The sequence below is a fragment of the Cynocephalus volans genome, chromosome 1, assembly GCF_027409185.1.
Source record: "Cynocephalus volans isolate mCynVol1 chromosome 1, mCynVol1.pri, whole genome shotgun sequence".
NCBI classification, from domain to species: domain Eukaryota; kingdom Metazoa; phylum Chordata; class Mammalia; order Dermoptera; family Cynocephalidae; genus Cynocephalus; species Cynocephalus volans.
This window is the reverse complement of record NC_084460.1, coordinates 280,027,491-280,048,471: the sequence shown is the minus strand read 5'-3', so window position 1 is coordinate 280,048,471 and position 20,981 is coordinate 280,027,491. Positions and strand designations below refer to the sequence as shown.

General features: G+C 40.2%; 1 protein-coding gene across 2 annotated transcripts in view; it reads left to right on the top strand.

Moving 5' to 3' along the window:
* The first annotated feature begins 4,019 nt into the window (after window positions 1–4,019).
* The window catches only part of PECR (peroxisomal trans-2-enoyl-CoA reductase), a 32,121-nt gene continuing 15,159 nt past the window's right edge, over window positions 4,020–20,981 (top strand). For both annotated transcript variants that reach the window (XM_063109040.1, XM_063109032.1), the window contains exons 1-4: window positions 4,020–4,189; window positions 7,033–7,166; window positions 7,939–8,104; window positions 15,229–15,310. In XM_063109040.1, the coding sequence (XP_062965110.1) occupies window positions 4,066–4,189; window positions 7,033–7,166; window positions 7,939–8,104; window positions 15,229–15,310 (506 nt within the window). In that variant the 5' untranslated portion in view covers window positions 4,020–4,065. The remainder of the gene's footprint in view (window positions 4,190–7,032; window positions 7,167–7,938; window positions 8,105–15,228; window positions 15,311–20,981) is intronic.

Here is a 20,981-nt window from a genome sequence, read left to right as displayed (position 1 = left end):
CTGCTCACACTTCTCTGCTCCCAGTTGGCCACTGGAGCATACCTGATCCACTGTCTTCTCCAGACATATCCAGATACTCAGCAGAACTTGTGGACTTGGTGGGTGGAAAAGCCAGGAAGCTTTCCAGCCCTTGCTCTTATGTTCATTGCAGGGAAGCAAGTGACATTCACAGATGAAGTATGGCTGGAATAAGCTAATATATGGCAATGAGACAAAGCCTTAGCATCTGGAAACAATAAGGAGTGGTGGGGACTATGGTAAGCACAAGAACTCAGGTCTCATCTAGAGGAGAAGCTACTGTTCCCCTCTCCTCCACCCACCAAGCCCGCTGTTCAGCCATCTCCTTTCCTAGAGAAAGGCAGGCCCATTTGGTATGAGTTGTCTAAAATTTCATGAGAAATTTTCTGATTTTAATTGTTGCAATTAGTCCAAATTTAAATAAATTATTGTGTGGACAAACAGCCAAACCAAATCACAAATGGGTTGCCATTTTGCTACCTTCGGATGACAAAGTTTCCAAATCAAGGTGTGCCTGCTCCATCAGGTTAAGAACTTTAGGAGTTGACTTTTTGCACCTTTACCCATATTGAACCTGAACTACTGGTGCTGTGAGGGTGGAGTGTCATAATTTTGAAGTTAATTTACTACCAGTACAGTGGTACAGTTCCTTGCCTCAGTCACACTGTTCTTACAACTTTTCTCTGATTTGAATATCTCTCACCCCAAGGGCCACATATCACCTGTCTGGAGTGGCCAGACTCTCCCAATTACATCTTGGGTTTACCACCATTAGGTTTACCATCAAGTAGGAAATAAAATCCTTACAATTTTAAGACTGTAAATTACCATTAGCCCCTCTCAGAAAGAGTTTCACCAATATAAATACGGAAAGGAATTTGGCTCAGACTGGTGTCAAATGACTGGACTCTGATGTAACAGCATCTTGAAACTCCCAGCCTCCAGCCAGTTGCAGATGGGCTGTGAGCACAGTCAGACTGCAGCCTGTCCCCTCATGGTCCTGTGAGCAGCATTTCTCTTGTCATTGCCTATCTTACCTGGTCCTGAAAGGCTCTCTCACTGAAGTAGGTTCATCATGCAGAAAGCATTTGATTGTCCAGAGGAAACAGTTCTGGGCAGTGAGGGTAGCTGCTTACAAGGAGAGCCATAAAACCCAATCTTGGCTACTTGGTCTTTTGTTGGGCTATTGTCCTACCTCTCATGGCACACATACTCTTTCCATCCCCAACTCCCACTCCCAACATACCTACCTGCTAGAATATAAACTGTATAAAGGCAGAGAAACCTAACTCTCTTGTTGACTGCACCATCTCCCCAGTGCCTAGAACAGTGCCCGGCACATAGCAGGTGCTCAGTAAATCTTGGCTGAATATTGTGAACTGGTTAAGAGTCATTCATGTGAGCTGGCTAAGGAGTGGTCTTGCCTCAAGGTCTTGCCTAGATGCCTCATTGACATTCCTTCAGCACCAAGATTCTGTGATTCTCGATGTTGAGAATCCCACAGCTGCTGTCAGTGTGAGCCAGCAGCTGCTTTGCAGAGGGAGAAAATGAACTTACCAGGCAGATGCGGTGCAGGAGGGATGAGAAGATGGGTAAGCAGCAAGAGCATCTCTGAAGATGAAGGGAGTCATTGCAAATGGGGCGTGACAGAGCAGGAGTGCGGAAGGATTATGACCACAGCTATGCCTTTTTCCCCAGGATAAAGGGGACAGTGATGCAGAGTGAGGGGAAGAGTGAACTTTAACCTAGCCAAAGGAATGGTCAGGGCAGTGTGTTGTGGTTGCCTTGAGAAGAGAGGGCTCAGCCTGGGGCCAGCATTAAAATCTGAAAACAAAGAGCTTCCAAGCAGCAGAACTATTGCTGTGCCTCCCAGCCTTCTGAGGTTATCAGAGTTTCAAATCCTGACTGAGGTCAGAGGCAGAAGCAAAGAGACCATGACTCCTTGGGTTTTTAACAAAAGATGGCTTGAAGGGACCCTGCACCTCTCACAGGTTCTACCTAGATTGAAAAAGAGCTTTCTGATCTTTTTCTGCTCATCCAGCAGCTTCCTGCAGCTGAGGAATGGCGCATGGTCATCCTCAGTGGGCATAACTGGCTCGCAGCCCCTAGTCACCTTTTCACTGGAAGACAGTCACAATCCCTTTCTCAGTCCACTCAGTGGCCACACAGAGGCTGCACTACAGCCAGGCCTATACTGTCCCACCCTGGGACATCTCTGAGAATTCACAGGTCCAGACCCGGTCATAAACCACATTAAATTAAATTACAACTTTGATAAAATTATCTTTAAAAGGAATTTAACATTTAACATGCAAGTCTGAAATTTTCTGGAATACGATGCTCTTCAGAATTTAGTCAATATTTCCTTTCCTGTTTAAGAAAAATACTTTGTCATTGGGAGGAAAGCACCAGGAATTATATATTTTTTGCAACAATACTTTGAACTTTCCTATTTAAACGTACTTTTTTTTAAAAGGAGGTGACGGTATCATAATTTTAAAAAAATTTGGTCATAACTATATAACTGACTTAAATAGAAGTAATTGATTCCTCCATAAACTCTCTAGCAAATAGGAACCAGAAAAGATTTCTTCCTTTTTAAAAATAAGTCTACACTAGAATCTGTCAGCATCGAAGACAGAGGAGGATTTGTTTCCAAAAAAAGGTCAGAGTAGGGCAGGGGGGTGGAGGAACAGGGAGGAAGTGTAACCCAACAGCAACTTGGTCAGTGGGTGGGACCCAGTGGAGGAAGTGATGTCTGATTCCACTCCCAATCAGACCCATTTCCAACTTGCTTTGTGAATCCTAGGTGGTGGACCCAACACAAAGATGATGACATTTGTTGCCTTTTAAATCATTGTAACATCTGGCATGGGAAAATACAGCACTCTGATAACAGATTTAGAATGAGCATCTTGCCTGGATTAAGACCACTGCACCTGACACATTACCTAGATCCGCCAAATTCTTAAAGCGAAGAAATCCCACTGGGCCAGTCCAGGTGTAATCTCACTCTGGTAGGTTAACGGTGTGAAGCAAGATGAAAAATAAGGAGCAGAATCTGAATAATAAATCACTGTTACTGGTCACTAAAACACGGAAGAGAAATTTTCCCCATCTTCAGCAGCTCGCCTTTCTACATAGGGAAAGAACTAGAGGACAGCATTTTAAACATACACCTACAGATGCACCTTGCAGGAAGCATGCGCCCTGCAATGAAAGATCCTCTTTTGGATTTGTTACGCAGCCCGGATGAAACGGATCAGATCTCAGATGTGGTAAAGGTTGCTGAGGTGGCGGTGGGCCCGAGTTTATTTTTTAAATCATTTATTATCTTAGTTCAATGGATAACAGCCACCATATCTTGCAACCAGATTTCCTCTTCCCCCTCACTCGCCTCCCCGGGCTCCCTCCCGGAGGACGAAGGGATATTCATGAACGATGTAGGGGTGAGAGGATGAAGGGAAGCTGATTTCTTCCCCTCTGCTAAGCCTGCCCCTTCTCCCCCTCCCAGCCAGCGGCAACAGCAGCTGGAGCCCCAGCATCGCCTGACGACGATGCGGAGGCAGCTAGGGCCCCGGGATGCAGCCTTTCTTTTTCCAGATGCACTGGGATTTAATTTTAATTAATCGTGAGAACTATAGCACTGAGGATTGAATTTTCAAAATAGAGCACCTCCCCCGCTCTTTTTTTTTTTTTTTTTGGTCTTTCCCTTCTCCCGTCCCCAGTGGCATCGAAATTTAAAAAACGCACAAGGAGTCTCACCCATAAATGCCCGGGGACCGACGCCGGTGGAGGATGCCGATGGTCGGAAAGCGACCGCGAGGGAGCGGTCCTGCCCTCTGGGGATGCAGAGGAGCCGCGGGGCGGGGCGGAGGGCGGGGCGAGGGACGGGGCCGCGGGGCGGGGAGAGGGACGGGGCAAGGGCAGGGCCGAGGGGCGGGGTAGAACTGCGGTCACGTGCGCACGGCCGGTTATCCTCACTTTCCTGCGGTGACCCGGGACCGAGACGGGCCTGTGCCCCCGGCACTCAGTCATCCGTCCTCGATGGGCTCTTCTGTCAAGGTCGGGAGCTGCCTGGTTGCCGGCTTGCTGCGGGACCGAGTGGCTATCGTCACTGGCGGGGCCACCGGCATCGGAAAGGCCATCGCGAGGGAGCTCCTGCACCTGGGTACGTTAGCAGACCCTAAGTGAGGGGTCCATAGAGACACGGCTGGAGTGACCTGGGCTCGGGAGCCAGGGGCGCTAGGCGAGGCTGGGAGAGCGTGGAGTTGCAAATCGAAGCGGGTGTAGATGGGAGCGAAATTACCACCGCCAGGGAGAGGGAAAAGAATTCTTCCTTAGAAATTGTGGAGAAGGGTTGGACGATGAGCCAAAGGTACTGTGCCCGAAGTAGGCAATGAGGAGACCTGTGAAAACATGCTGTGGAATTAATTGTACATTCGCATTTAAAATTAATCCGTTCTGTATATTGCCTCGTCTGAGTGATTAGTATGACAAGACTTCATTTAATTGGAAAAGGCTTTAAACATATTGAGAGGCTCCCATCATATTCTCTTCTCACATCTCGTTATAAGCACAGCGAGAAAATATAGTGAAAATTTACCTTGTAAAGGTAAGGGCCTTGTAAACACATAAACAAAGGAAGAAACCACAAAAGGGGAAAACAGATAAATTTATCTATATGAAAATGTGAATCTTCGTTGAATTAAAAAAAACAGCATAAATAAAGTTTAAAGCCATATGTAATTGTCTAAACTCCCCAGTTAAAGACATAGGTTGTCAGATTGGATGAAAAAGTAATATCTAACTATAAACTTCTACAAGAAATACACTGTAAGTATAAAGACACAAATAGGTTAAAAGTAGAAGAATGCAGAAAAGATATACCAGGCTAATACTAATCAAAAGAAAATTGGCATAGTTATATTGATATTAAACAAAGTAGATTTCAGAGCAAAGAATGTTACCAAGGATTTCAGAGATAAAAGGTCAATTGAACAGGAGGACATATTGGTACAACCAATTTGACAGTTTCTTAAAAAGTTAAACATTCACGTATGACACAATCCAAACATGCTCCAGGTATTCAAGAGGAATAAAAGCATATGTTTATACAAAGACTTTTACACAAAGTTCATAGCAGCTTTTTTGGTAATAGTCAAAAAGTGGAAACAACCCAAATGCCCATAACAAGTGAATGGATAAACAAACTATGGTATATCCACACTATGGAATGCCACTCAGCAATAAAAAATAATAAACTATTGATACAAGCAATAACATGGATAAATCTCAAAATAAATGTGGTAAGTGAAAAAATTAAGACATACAATATATCCTACTCACTTTGATCTTTGCTGGCCAGTCTCTCTTCCCATCTGGTATCATTTTCTTTTTGTTTGAACACTTCCTCTCATCTTTTTTTGTAGTGCAGGTCTGCTTTGATAAATTCTTCCAGCTTTCATATATGTGAAAAAGTTTTTATTTTGCCTTCATTTTGGAAAGATATTTTCATTTTGTAAATTTTGCCTTAATTTTTGAAAGATATTGTCAAGATTTCTAAGTTCACAATCTTTTTTATTTCTTTTTTGCTACTTTAAAGCTGTTTTTGCACTGTCTTCTGGCTTGCATTATTTCTGGAAAAAGTCTTTATCTTTTTTGTTCTGTACTTAATGTATTGTTTTTCTCTGGCTGCTTTTAAGATTTTTCTCTTCAGGGCCAGCCCGGCCCGTGGCTCACTCGGGAGAGTGTGGTGCTGGTAACACCAAGGCCACGGGTTCGGATCCTATATAGGGATGGCTGGTTCGCTCACTGGCTGAGCATGGTGCTGACAACACCAAGCCAAGGGTTAAGATCCCCTTACCAGTCATCTTTAAAAAAAAAAAAAAGATTTTTCTCTTCATCGCTGGTTTATTCAATTATATCATCAATGTCATTTCTGGATCTGTTTTATTAATTGGTTTATCTCCTCATTATGGCTTATTTTTCTACTTTTTTGAATGCCTAGTAGTTTTTTGTTGGATGCCAAACAGTTGAATTTTACCTTGTTGAGTGCTGACTATTTTTATATTCTTATAAATATTCTTGGGGCCGAGCCCGTGGCGCACTTGGGAGAGTGCGGCGCTGGGAGCGCCGCGACGCTCCCACCGCGGGTTCGGATCCTATATAGGAATGGCCAGTGCACTCACTGGCTGAGTGCCGGTTACGAAAAAGACAAAAAAAAAAAAAAAAGAAAATATTCTTGAGCTTTGCTCTGGGATGCAGTGAAATTACTTGGAAACAGTTTGATACTTTAAAGAGGCTTACTCTTAAATTTTGATCTGAGCAGCCTTTAGTCTATGGCTAATTTTGCTTCACTGTCAAGGTCATCCTCTTCTGAGTACTTTGCCCAATGCCCCGAGAAGGATTTTTCCTGGTGGCCACACTAACTATTCCCAATGCTGAGTGCCAGGATTTGTTCTCTTTTCTCATTTTGGGTGGTTCATTCCATTGTTTATTTACTTCCATGCACTGATCAGTACTCAGCTGAAGATTCAAGGGAGATTCTGCAGATCTCTGGAGTTCTCTCTGTGTGTACCTCTTTTCTCTCTACACCCTGTGTAATCTAGCTACCTTGGCCTCCCTGGACTCGCAACTTCATCTTTTCCATCCAGGGAGGCTTCTGGGCTCTGAATGGGTTCCTCCTCTTGCACTGTAGTCTGGAAGCTCTCTCCAGGCAGTAAGCTGGGGTAATCATAGGGCTCATGTTGTTTGTTTCCACTCTTTCAGAAATGACTGTCCAGTGCTACTTCATGTCTAATGCCTGAAAACTGTTTCTTCATAGTCCAGTTTTTAGTTGTTTCAGACTGGAGAGTAAATTCAATTCCTATTACTCCATCTCATCCAGAAACAGAATTCCAGTTCATCTTTTTTAAATAGAAACACACAAAATATATCCAAAACATTATTATTGTTGGCATTTGGACAACTTATGAAAGCATATTTACTTGTTCTCTGGCTGTTTTCTTTCAGGGAGTAATGTGGTCATTGCATCCCGAAAGATTGATAGATTAAAATCTGCTGCAGAGGAATTAAGGGTTGGCCTGCCTTCTACCAGCCAGGCTCAAGTCACTCCCATGCAGTGCAATATCCGGAAAGAAGAGGAGGTAATGCAGGGGGATCCGTATCGTCTATTCACTCATTTTAATTTACAGCAGTGTTTCCTGGCTGTGCTTCAGGTTCTGCTATGATAGCTGTCTTAGATGAGGGTTACTAGAAGCAGAGCCTGTGAAGGAGATTTTTGCCTTAATGATTTACTTAGCTGGTGACCTCAGGAGAAGGAGACAGGGGAAAGCAAGACAGGGGAGCTAAGCAAGGACATGATCTCAGCTAGAGACTACCTTTTGCATCTTTTGCCTTTTAAGTCATTTCTCAATATTCCTTTTAACCTGATTTCATCACTACCCATTACTGTGGTTGGCAGCTTACAAATTAACTGAGGCCTACCCTACTTAGGGGTGATCCAGGCCCTTGGATATATCTTGTCATCAAAATTACAACTTTAGGGCCGAGCCCGTGGCGCTCTCGGGAGAGTGCGGCGCTGGGAGCTCGGCGACGCTCCTGCCACAGGTTCGGATCCTATATAGGAATGGCCAGTGCACTCACTGGCTGAGTACCGGTCACGAAAAAGACAAAAAAAAAAAAAAAAAAAAATTGCAACTTTAGCTTTATGATCTGTGAGTATTGGATATTGGTAAATATCTCATTGGTGTAAGATCTTTTAGGTTTATTCATTGCTAACTTCATGTTCATTTGTTGTGGTACTCAGAGTTACTGTTCACTGTGAGAGATCGCAAGCTCCATTATGCTACTAGAGCAAGCAGTCAGTCCAAGTGGCCAGTTACGTTATTACAGTTTTGCTTTTTATGTTTTTTTTAGGTGAATAATTTGGTCATGTCTACCTTGGGTATTTATGGTAAGATTGACCTCTTGGTGAACAATGGAGGAGGCCAGTTCATGTCTCTTGCTGAACATATCAGTGCAAAGGGGTGGCATGCTGTGATCGAAACCAACCTGACGGGCACCTTCTACATGTGCAAAGCAGGCAAGTGTCATCATTATCCACAAAAATCAATGTGTCTTTATTTAGAGATTGTAGACAATCCTGAAAGAGAAACTGTTAGGAACTCAGAAGCTCCATGTCATTAACATTTGCTGCCATGATTTTCTCACATACAACACAGGTATGTAAATTGGTACATTTCTGGACAGTAAGTTGGCAATATTTAGAAAATATGGATAGCCTTTGATTTTATAATTTTATTTCTAGGTGTTTATCATGAGAAAATTATTGATGATCTGTACAGATATTCAGCTACGAAATTGTTCATAAAATTAGAGAAAAGCCTCACACTTATTTTGTTTTTAAGTAAATCTGTTAGAAAGACCAATTTATTAATTTAGTCTTCAGAGAGAATACCAGAGACAGAGTCCACATGCTTTCTAAAAACTAATGGGCATACATGAATAGTCTTTGGATTAGAGATTATGTTTCATAGGTGGTTAATATTAAACTCCTGAAGTTGGGTAACTCAAGGGTTTCTTTACAAATTACTCAAGATATTCTTATGATGAAAAATGTAAAACAAGTATAACTGTGACCCAAAGGGTCTTCACCCCGACATGGGTTAGACATTATATTCTTGGTATCTGTAAGTCAAAGGTCTTGCAGACATTCCCAGTCTTTATCTTTGTCTAACTAGCAGTGTAAAGCTCTGTGAACAGAACTGACTACTCTAGTGGAAGGATCCAGAAAAAATAGAGGCTTATTTCTCTCATAAAAAGTCCAGGTAGGTAGTCTAGGGGATAGTATGGTAATTACATAATCATTAGGGACTGAGGACCCTTTTTATTGCTCTATATTCTTGACCTGCGGTTTCCATCTCAGGGTCCAAGACGGCTGCTTCAGTTCCTGCCATAATATCTGCGTATTCCAGATATGCTGTCTGGAAGGCAGATATGATGGCAGGAACTGGGAAAAGTGGAATGCTCACTCATTCCTTTTAAGGGCACCATATAAAAGTAGGACCAGTGTGTTTACTCACTTTTATCAGCTAGAATTTAGTTAAATGATCATACCTAGCTGTAAAGAAGGTTGGAAAATAGAGTCTTTAGGTGGGCAGCTATGTGCCTAACTATAAATTCTATTTCTTTGTAAGAAGGGGAGGATGACTATTGGGAAAGAACTAGTTGTCTCTAATCCAAGCTACATAACTCAGTGCTTTTACTTCTTCCAACATGAGTGTCAATAGTCTCACCAATCTGAGTTTCCTTGCTAACAACTATTAATTAGAAGTCTGCAGAGTCTAGACTCAGCCATGATTTTTATTAGCCAGGACTGATTTAAATAATACAGGGTCTTTAGTTTTTTTTTTTTACTTTAAAAAATAGGACTTTTAATCCATGTTGAGAAGCCAGGAAAAAGAAAAAAAATAGGGCTTTTAATTTATGGTTTCTATGAAGAGAAATATGAAGCTTATATATATATTTTTTATTCCATGGTAATAATCATGAAAAACTGAAAACCATTTAAATATTCTAGAGTAAATAATAGTTGAATGAAGTTTGTACATTTATACAGTATAGTGCTATGTAGCCATTAAAAATACCGGTGTAAAAATGTACGTATTGACGTGAAAAAATATTCCCAGACATCATTGTGGGAAAAAGCAGGTTATAAAACATTCTATACAGCATGATCACATTTCTGTAAAAAATGATATATACAATAGTACACATACACATATATATACACAATAGTACACACTAATAGTATATATATATTTATGTGCATATATATATGAATAGAAATAATTCTGAAAGAGTTTATACCCAAATATTAACATACTTCTTCTGGGAGGTAAAATTACATGTTATTCTTTCTTCTAAAATAACCATATTATTTATTCAGTTAAAATGATTTAAAAGATTACTTCCCTGAAGTCCCCAGCTTCCTTTAGCTTGTACTCTTTGACACAATGTGCTACTGTTAAAAAATTGTGGAAAAAAAATCCATATAAATATTAGTGGTGAATTTGGAGTTTCCTATAGCCTTTTATTATTCATTTTACTAATACAGGAATTTTTCCCCAATTTGTTTTTGGAAAAAATTTTATCTCTGGAAAAGTTGAAGATGTATTACAATGAACACCAGTATGCCTTCATTTAGATTCACAGAGTGCTAACATTTTGTTCCATTAACCTTATCTCTTTCTCTTGCTACATACACACACACACGCACACATACTTTTTTATGAACAATTTGAAAGTCAATGAACACACATTGTGGCACATTATACATCTCTTAAGAATAAAGGCACATTTTCTGTATACAGACTACAGTACCATTATCACACCTAAGAAAATTAACAGTAACTTAATAAAATCTCTTCTTATATAGTCCATATTGAAATTTCTCTAATTGTTCCCTCCTTGGTTTTTTTGGTCTAGGATCCTTAAAAATTCATGCATTGCATTTGTTTGTTATGTCTCTGTAGTTTCTGATTATCTAGAAAAATCCATGCTCTTTTTATCTATTTATTTATTTATTTATATTTCATGACATTGACTTATAAAATATCGTAAATACTGGATTTCTCAAATTGTTTTGTGATAATTAGATTTATTTTAAATATTTCTGGGAAGAATCCTACATATATGCTATATATGAGGATACTTCAAAAAGTTCTTGAAAAAATAGAATTAAAAGATAATATGAATCTTTCCATGAACTTTTTGAAATACCCTCGTATGTACTTCTTATTGCATTACGTCTGGAGGTCTTTGGTTAAGGTTGTTTTTCTTTTTTCCTTGCCTCCCCTACCTCCATCTCTTAAGCACTATTATTGATGAATGGAACTTTTATTCAATATAATATAATAAACCACTATTGTCATTTTCTTTCTAATGCTCAAGTTATCTTAAATTTGGCCAGCAGAAGCCACTTTAGTCTGGCTTTTGTGTCTTTTTGACATGGCTCAGACCTATTTCTCCAAGGAGCTCTAGTTCCATTTAGTAGGGGAGGATTTTTAGAGACCAAGATTTGGTACTAAATGTGCTCACTGTTACTGGGTTATCATTGCTTTTAGGCATTTTCAGTGAGCAAAGTTAGGAAATAAAAAACATTTTCAGTGAGCAAAGCTAGGAAATAAAAAACATTTTAGGAATATGACAAAAATGGGCCGGCTCCGTGGCGCACTCGGGAGAGTGCAGCGCTTGGGAGCGCAGCGGCGCTCCTGCAGCGGGTTCGGCTCCTATATAGGAATGGCTTGTGTGCTCACTGGCTGAGCACGGTGTGGGCGACACCACGCCAAGGGTTGTGATCCCCTTACCGGTCACAAAAAGCCAAAAAAAAAAAAAAAAAAAAAGAATATGACAAAAATAAGTAAGCAAAGATAAAAGACAAATGACAAACTGGGAAGACATCGTTCTAACTTATCTCACAGAAAAAGGATCACTATTTGTAATATATACAAAGGTTCTAAAATTAAAGAAGAAAAACCAATAACTATATAGGCACATGCAGATGGCTCTTAAACATGTGAATAGGTACTCACCCTTGTTCATAATATGAACAATGCAAATTAAAACTGCATTGCAGTACCATTTCTTACCTAACAAATTGGCCAAAATCCAAAAGTTTGGCAACATACTCTGTGAGGCTTTTACCCTTTGACCCAGCCATTTCACTTTTAGCAATATATCCCAAAGATATACTGGCAAAAACTATTTTTTTAAAAAGAGCATGACAGCTCTGTCCATTGCAGCACCATTTGTAATAACAAAAGTCAGGAAGCAATCCAGATGTCCATCAGCAGGGGACTGGTTAAATAAACAATGGTATATCCATCCATCAGCTATAGACGTACTAAAAAATATTTCTATTTACTACTGTAGAGGGATCTTCAGGATCTATTGCTCAGTGCAAAAAGCAAGGTGACTAAAAGTGTGTAAAGGATGATACAGTTTATTTTTAAAAGGTATGGATATCTGTAAATATATATGTGTATGTATATGTGTGTATATGGGTGCTTATATTTTTTAAAATTGAAGAATAAGTCATTAAACAATAGTTACTTAAGGGGGAGGAAGAGAATAAGATGTAAGGAATTGGATACAGAAGTTAGATGATTTTGAATATATCATATTTTATAGATTTGCCTTTGGGACCATGTGAATATTTTAGATAATTACCAAACAAAATTAAGTTGAAAAAGGCAATTCTTAAAAATTTCAAGCAAAATAAAACCTAAATGTATACTCAATTGATAACATAACCACAGAAAAGGGAATTATTTCAATCGATCATGAAACACGCTACTTCCACTAGGTACTCCTAGTGGGATATACATACTCTAAAGGACAAAAAGAACTTAAAATTGATCTTAAACTATTTTTAGTAACATATTTTTGGTGAGAGTGTTGGTGGTGTTATCCTGAAACTGCTATGGCGTATACTGTGGGATAAAATGAATTTTTTAAAAAGTTAATATAATTGAGAACCAGGATTTTTGGCATGGGAGAAAGGGGAAGTGGATATAGACAGCTGAGGTTAAGTGAATCCCCTCTAGTTCTGAATTTAGTTGGAAGCATTCATATGGACTCATGATATGTATTTTTTTTTTAAATAAAATATGTGTTTCCTAAATTATCCACTGAAAATAAACAACAACTAATCCAGGAACAATGAGTGCTCCTAGCACTCCTCTAAAAAGCATTTTATTTTTCTTAGAAATTTTATTTAAGTTTACCGAACTGGTTTTTACATCCATTGTCTCATTTAATACTTTAACTCTTTGATGTAAGTAGGACAAAAAATATCATATCCAGGTCAGATCTAGGCCAAGTCACCCAAGATCACCTTGGGGCAGGCCTCAAACCCCAGTCTTCTAAACCCACATCCATTCTACATTGTATCATGCTGTTTCAAAACACACTAAACATCAATAATTTTTGACCTTGTGAAAGAACCCTTGATCTAGAAAGTGGAATGGTGGTTGCAGGGGCAGGAGGTAGGGGAGATGGAGGATTATTGTTCAGTGAGTATAGAGTTTTAGTTTTGCAAGATGAAAAGTGTTCTGGAGTGGGTGGAGGTGATGGTTGCACAACATGATCCCACTTAACACTACTGAATTGTACACTTAAAAATGATTAAGATGGTACATTTTATGTTACATGTATGTTACCACAGCAGAAAAAGTGGGAAGGAAAAAAAAAAGACCATTAAAACATTTTGACTGAGGGGTTTGTTCTTTAGTTTGGTTGTTAGACAACTTAGCATTCTAGCTTTCTCCAAATCATTTGATTTTGCAATTGCTATGACTTCTTCTCAAGTTGGTAGTTGCAAGAAGTAAAATTTTTAAACTTTTAGAAGCAAAGGACAAAATCTTTGTGACTTTGGGTTAGGCAGAGACTTCTAAGATATTTCACCAAAAGTATGATTCATAAAATCAAAAATTATAAACTGGAATTAATAAAATTAAAAACTTTTGTGCTTTAAGAGATACCATTAAGAAAATTAAAAGATAAGTCATGGACTTGGAGACATTTCCAATTTACATATCTGATAAAAGACTTTATCCAAAATATACAAAGAACTCTTGAAACTCAAGATGAAAACAATACAATTAAAAAATGGGCAAAAGGAGGGCCGGCCCATGGCTCACTCGGGAGAGTGTGGTGCTGATAACACCAAGGCCACGGGTTCGGATCCCTATATAGGGATGGCTGGTTAGCTCACTTGGGAGAACGTGGTGTGGACAACACCAAGTCAAGGGTTAAGATCCCCTTACCGGCCATCTTTTTAAAAAACAAAAAAAATGGGCAAAAGATTCAAATAGGTATTTCACTAAAGAATATATATGAATGGCTAATAAGCGCATGAGAAAATGCTCAGCATCATTAGTACTGTGGTCTAAATGTTTGTCCCCTCCAAAGCTCATGTGGAAACTTGATCCCCAATGTGGCACTGTTGAGGGGTGGGGCCTTTGGGAGGTGATTGGATTGTGAGGGCTCAGTCCTCATAAATGGATTAATCCATTCATGGAGTAATGGATTAATGGGTTAATGGATGAGTGGATTATCACACGAGGGGCACTGGCAGCTTTATAAGGAGAGCAAGTGAGCACATTAACACAGTCTTGCTTAGCCGTCTCATCGTGTGATACCTTGTGCCTCCTTGGGACTCTGCAGAGAGTTTCCACCAAGAAGGCCCTCACCAGATGTGACACCTGCACCTTGGACTTCCCAGCCTCCAAAACTGTAAGAAATAAATTTTTAAATATTTTTTTAAATTACCCGGTTACAGGTATTCTGTTATAAGCAACAGAAAACTGACTAATACAATTAGTCATTAGGAAAATGCAGATCAAAACCTTAGTGAGATACCAATTCACACCATTAAAATGGCTATAATCAAAAACTCAGACAGTGATATTGTGGAGAAACTAGAATCCTCATGCGTTTCTGATAGGAATGTAAAATGGTGGAGCCACTTTGGAAAACAGTTTGGCAGTTTCTTAAAAAGTTAAATGTAGAGTTACCATATGACCCAGTAATTTCACTCCTAGGTATCTGCCCAAGAGAAATAAAAACATATGACCACACAAAGATTTGTATTCATAATCACCCAATCAAAATGTTCATCAGCTGGTGAATGGATAAATAAAATATGGCATTTCTATACATGGAATACTGTGCAGCAATAAAAAGGAACTATTACTGTATGTTACAACATGGATGAACCTTACAAACATTATTCTAAGTAGAAGAAGGCAGACACGGAAGACCATATATGTGTGATTCCATTCATATGAAATGTTCAGAAAAGGCAAAGACAAATCTGTAGAAATGCAAAGATGAGTGTTTCTCTTCTGAGATGGGTTGTGCTGCAAATGGATATGAAGGAACTTTTTGGGGTAATGCAAATATTCTAAAACTGGATTGCAGTGATGGCTGCATAACTCTGTATATTTTATTAAAAATCATTAAATTGTACACTTAATGTGGATGAATTTTATGATGTATAAATTGCATCTCAGTCAGGCTTTTTATAAAGATGAAATGCACATTAAAATGTCAAACATCAAATAGGCAGTCTGCTGAAACAGGGTATCAGATGAGGGTCAGAACACTATTAAATATTGATTGTCATTTGTTTGTATCCTACAGTTTATAACTCCTGGATGAAAGAGCATGGAGGATCTATTGTTAATATTATCCTGCTTACTAACAATGGATTTCCAGGAGCTGTGTAAGTATTTTTATATTTTTTTCTTTCTATGTCTCTGAGTCTTGTCCTCTGCATGGGGGAAAGAGGAGTATAGAAAATTTTTTAGATAAAGATCATTAATCCCTTAAGTGAGTTGAGATCTCAATACCTAACATTTCCCTTTATTTGAACTTTAAAAATATGCTTCTAAAACATTCCCATTTAGATTAGGGTTGCCAGATTTACCAAGAAAAGGAAAACACAAAAACAAAACAGGGTGCCCAGTTAAATAATTTTTTAGTATAAATATTTCCCAAATATGTATTGCATGGGGGCATACTTCTGCTAAAAAATTATTCGTTGCTTAACTGAAACTCAAATTTAACTGGATGTCGGGTATTTTATCTGGTAACTCTAATCCAGATGTTACTAAAGTGGCCATTACTGTCCGGGGACAGCTTATTCATTGAAGTGTGGAAATGAGGAGGGTTTCAAGATGGCGGCGGCTGCAGCGGCTGGCGCGGAGTAGCTGAGGTGGAAAAGGTGGCCACTGGGCCTCAGGCAGCCGGGAAACTTGTGGACCTTCCTCTGGCCATCTCTTAAGGGAGGACTGCTGCTGCTGGCCGGTCGTGGGGGCTCAACGCCACTTTGCCCCCGGCAGGAGAGGCTGCCTCATTTACAGGCAACAGCTTTGAAGTGTGGAGCAGGAAAAGAACTGATTCTTAGCTGCAAAACTGAGTCTTGAAACAGGGAACACGGCGCCAGGGCTGCTGTGGATGCAGCCAGGATCCCGGAGACCGGGGCCGCGCTGAAGAAGGCGGCCAGCTGCCCTATTCAGGATTCGAGGTTTCAGGCCGGCATTAAAGAAGATTCCTGGGAGCGCCCGAGCGGCGCCGCGACTGAACAGCCCGAGGCGGCAGCGCCGAGAACACGGAAGGCAACAAACCAGAGACAGAGCGAGCGCCCGACCTGGCACAGCACTGTGAGTGATCCCTGGCACAGCTCTGTTCGGGGGGGTGGATGCCCACGCGGCTTCCGCCTGCACCACCAGGCCACTCCCTGCCACGGTGCTGCCTCCATTTTCCCAGGTGCGGGCAGCTCCGCCCTGCTCAGCCATCACTGAGCCCATTTGCTTGGCCAGGCGCGGGGCTTTCCGGACCCTGCGGGCCGACCTCCTCTCCCACTCCCTCCGCGGTTCTCTGGCAGGGCTGGGGGTGTGGGGCGTCCCGACCAGTTTTGGGAGGGCTAGGAAGTACGGGCGGGCCGACTGTCACTCCACCACACCCTGGACTCCGCCCCGGTAAACTTCCTGTTACTGGGAGGCAGATACCATCTCTGCGACCACCAGTTTGGAAAAAAGCCTAACGAATTTCTGGTTGGGAATAGTGTGGTAGGAGAGTTCCCAGGTCCGCTTGAACCTGCCGGAGAGCAGGCTGCAGGCGGGCACTAGACTCGGTTTATACCGGGGGGATACAAAGGTGAACAAGACCCGAGAAAGATCTACATAGTGCTACAAAGGCACCCAGAGAGACCGGTCGTCTGTGCCTAGCAGAAACCTGGTAGACTTCCTGGGCGAGGCGGTGCTGAGCAGGGTCTTGAAGGCCCAGCTGATAGACGAGGGGTGCAGAAGACACGCCCCAGCCCAGCACAGTGTGCACAGAGGGGGGAGTCGTGCGGCCAGGGAGGCGGAGACTCGACAGGAACCACACACCCGGTGGGGTCGCCACTGCACGATCTAACAGCCTGGGCCAGAGCACACGGAACGGGGAGAAGTCCTGTACAGAAAGTGAAAGCTCAACAGAGATCACACACCCTGTGGTACGTGATCCACCAGCCCAGCAGAGTACAAGCTGACCAGAAAGGTGGCTCCCCGGAGAAGCCCAAGACCCGAGGCAACCACACACACAAGACACTAGAGGCCAACTGAGCAGTCACGGCGGGAGCCATACCAAATTGTCAACCACAGCAACATCCTAGTTAGTCATTAGTCTTAAACCGGTGGACTGTGAAACCCCCTGCCACAATGAATAAACACCAAAAAAAAGACACCAGAAATACAAAAAATCAAGAAAGTACACCACCAAAACTTAATAAATCTCATACTCTAGATCCTATAGAACAAGAAGCCCTTGAAATAACTGACAAGGAATTTCGAGTGATAATTCTAAGGAAACTGAATGAGATACAAGAAAACTCAGCTAGACATCATGATGAAATGAGGAAAAGTATACAGGATCTGAAAGAGGAAATATACAAGGAAATCAATTTCCTGAAAAAAAATGTAGCAGAACTTGCTGAACTGAAGAAGTTATTCAGCAAAATAAAAAACACAACGGAGAGTTTAACCAGCAGGCTTGTCGAAGTTGAAGAGAGAACCTCTGAACTTGAAGATGGGCTGTTTGAAATAACACAAGCAGACAAAAAGAAAGAAAAAAGAATCAAGGACATGGAAGAAAATCTGAGAGAGATATCAGACAACCTCAAGCGCTCAAATATCCGAGTCATGGGTATTCCAGAAGGGGAGGAAAATGGAGATTCCATTGAAAACATATTCAACAAAATAGTGGCAGAAAACTTCCCAGGTATAGGAAAAATCACTGATCTTCAGATCCAGGAAACTCAACGATCTCCAAACATATTCAACCCAAAAAGGCCTTCTCCAAGACATGTCATAGTCAAATTGGCAAAACTCAGAGACAAAGAGAGAATCTTAAAAGCTGCAAGAGAGAAGCGTCAAATCACCTATAAGGGAGCCCCAATCAGGTTAACATCAGACTTTTCAACACAAACCCTAAAAGCTAGAAAGGAATGGGATGATATTTTCAAAATACTAAAAGACAAAGATTGCCAGCCAAGAATACTCTACCCTGCAAGGCTATCCTTCCGAAATGAGGGGCAAATAGTATATTTCTCAGACAAACAAAAACTGCGGGAGTTCACTACCACAAGACCACCCTTACAAGAAATCCTCAAGGGAGTACTGGGTTTGGTTCCTGAAAAATAACTACCACTGCCATAAAAACCCAAGAAAAATCAAAACCCGCTAGTACAATAAAAATGGCATTCATGAAGAGAAAACAAGCTAACAAAAACACTATCTACAACCTAAGGAACCAACAAACACAGAAACCAAACAGTAAACCAGAAAGCAAGGAACAAAAGACACCTAAGACAACCAAACAACCAATAAAATGCTAGGAATAAATCAACACCTTTCAATAACAACTCTTAATGTTAAAGGCTTAAATTCCCCAATTAAAAGACACAGACTGGCTGACTGGATCAAAAAGCAGGACCCAACTATATGCTGCCTACAAGAGACCCACCTCACCCATAAAGATTCACATAGACTAAGAGTGAAAGGATGGAAAAAGATTTACCATGCAAACAGAAAAGAAAAACGAGCTGGAGTGGCTATTCTTATATCTGACAAAATAGACTTTAAACTAAAAACCATAAAAAGAGACAATGAGGGACACTACTTAATGATAAAAGGACTGATCCATCAAGAAGACATAACAATCATAAATATGTACGCACCCAATGTTGGAGCAGCCAGATTTATAAAACAAACTCTATTAGACCTAAAGAAGGAAATAGACACTAATACCATAATAGCAGGGGACCTGAACACTCCACTGTCAATATTAGACAGATCATCTAGGCAAAGAATCAGTAGAGAAACACAAGATCTAAACAAGACTCTAGACCAATTGGAATTGGCAGATATCTACAGAACATTCCACCCAACAACCTCAGAATATTCATTCTTCTCATCAGCACATGGATCATTCTCCAGGATAGATCACATATTAGGTCACAAATCAAGTCTCAATAAATTCAAAAAAATTGGAATTATCCCATGTATCTTCTCAGACCACAATGGATTAAAACTAGAAATTAATAACAAACAAAACTCTGGAAACTATACAAACACATGGAAATTAAACAGCATTCTACTTAATGACATATGGGTCCAAGAAGAAATCAAGCAGGAAATCAAAAAGTTTATTGAAACTAATGAAAACAATGATACATCATACCAAAACCTGTGGGATACTGCAAAAGCAGTATTGAGGGGAAAATTTATTGCATTAAATGCTCACTTCAGAAGAATGGAAAGATGGCAAGTGAACAACCTAACACTTCACCTTAAAGAACTAGAAAAACAAGAACAATCCAATCCTAAAGTTAGCAGACGGAAAGAAATCATTAAGATCAGAGCAGAACTGAATGAAATTGAAAACCAAAAAACAATTCAAAAGATCAACGAATCAAAAAGTTGGTTTTTTGAAAAGATAAATAAAATTGACAAACCATTAGCTTGGCTAACAAAAAAAAGAAGAGAGAAGACTCAAATAACAAAAATTAGAAATGAAAAAGGCGATATTACAACTGATTCATCTGAAATACAAGGAATCATTCGAGACTACTATAAACAACTATACGCCAACAAATTTGAAAATCTGGAGGAAATGGATAAATTTCTGGACACACACAAGCTCCCAAAACTGAACCGTGAAGACGTAGAAAATTTGAACAGACCAATAACAATAAAGGAGATTGAAGCTGTTATCAGAAGGCTCCCAACAAAGAAAAGCCCAGGACCAGATGGATTCACAGCAGAATTTTACCAAACATTCAAACAGGAATTGACACCGATTCTTTACAAACTATTCCAAAAGATTGAAACGGACGCAAATCTCCCAAACTCATTCTATGAAGCAAACATCATCCTGATACCAAAACCAGGTAAAGATATAACCAAAAAAGAAAACTACAGGCCAATATCCTTGATGAATATAGATGCAAAAATCCTCACTAAAATACTAGCAAACAGAATACAGCAACACATACGAAAAATTATTCATCACGATCAAGTGGGATTCATCCCAGGGATGCAAGGTTGGTTCAACATACGCAAATCAATAAATGTGATACACCATATTAATAAACTCAAACACAAGGACCATATGATCATCTCTATAGACGCTGAAAAAGCATTTGATAAAGTTCAGCACTCATTCATGACAAAGACCCTCTATAAGTTAGGTATAGAGGGAAAGTATCTCAACATAATTAAAGCCATATATGCCAAACCCACTGCCAATATCATCCTGAATGGGGAAAAGCTGAAAGCTTTTCCTTTAAGAACAGGCACTAGACAAGGATGCCCACTCTCACCACTCCTATTCAACATAGTGTTGGAAGTACTAGCCAGAGCAATCAGAGAAGAGAAGGAAATAAAGGGCATCCAGATTGGAAAAGATGAAGTCAAACTGTCCCTGTTTGCAGATGACATGATCCTATATATCGAACAGCCTAAAACCTCTACAAAAAAACTGTTGGAATTGATAAATGATTTTAGCACAGTAGCAGGATACAAAATCAACACACAAAAATCAGTAGCATTTCTTTTCTCCAATAGTGAACATGCAGAAGGAGAAATCAAGAAAGCCTGCCCATTTACAATAGCCACCAAAAAAATAAAATACTTAGGAATTGAGTTAACCAAGGAGGTGAAAAATCTCTATAATGAGAACTACAAACCACTGCTGAGAGAAATTAGAGAGGATACAAGAAGATGGAAAGATATTCCATGCTCTTGGATTGGAAGAATCAACATAGTGAAAATGTCCATACTACCCAAAGTGATATACAAATTCAATGCAATCCCCATCAAAATTCCAAAGACATTTTTCTCAGAAATGGA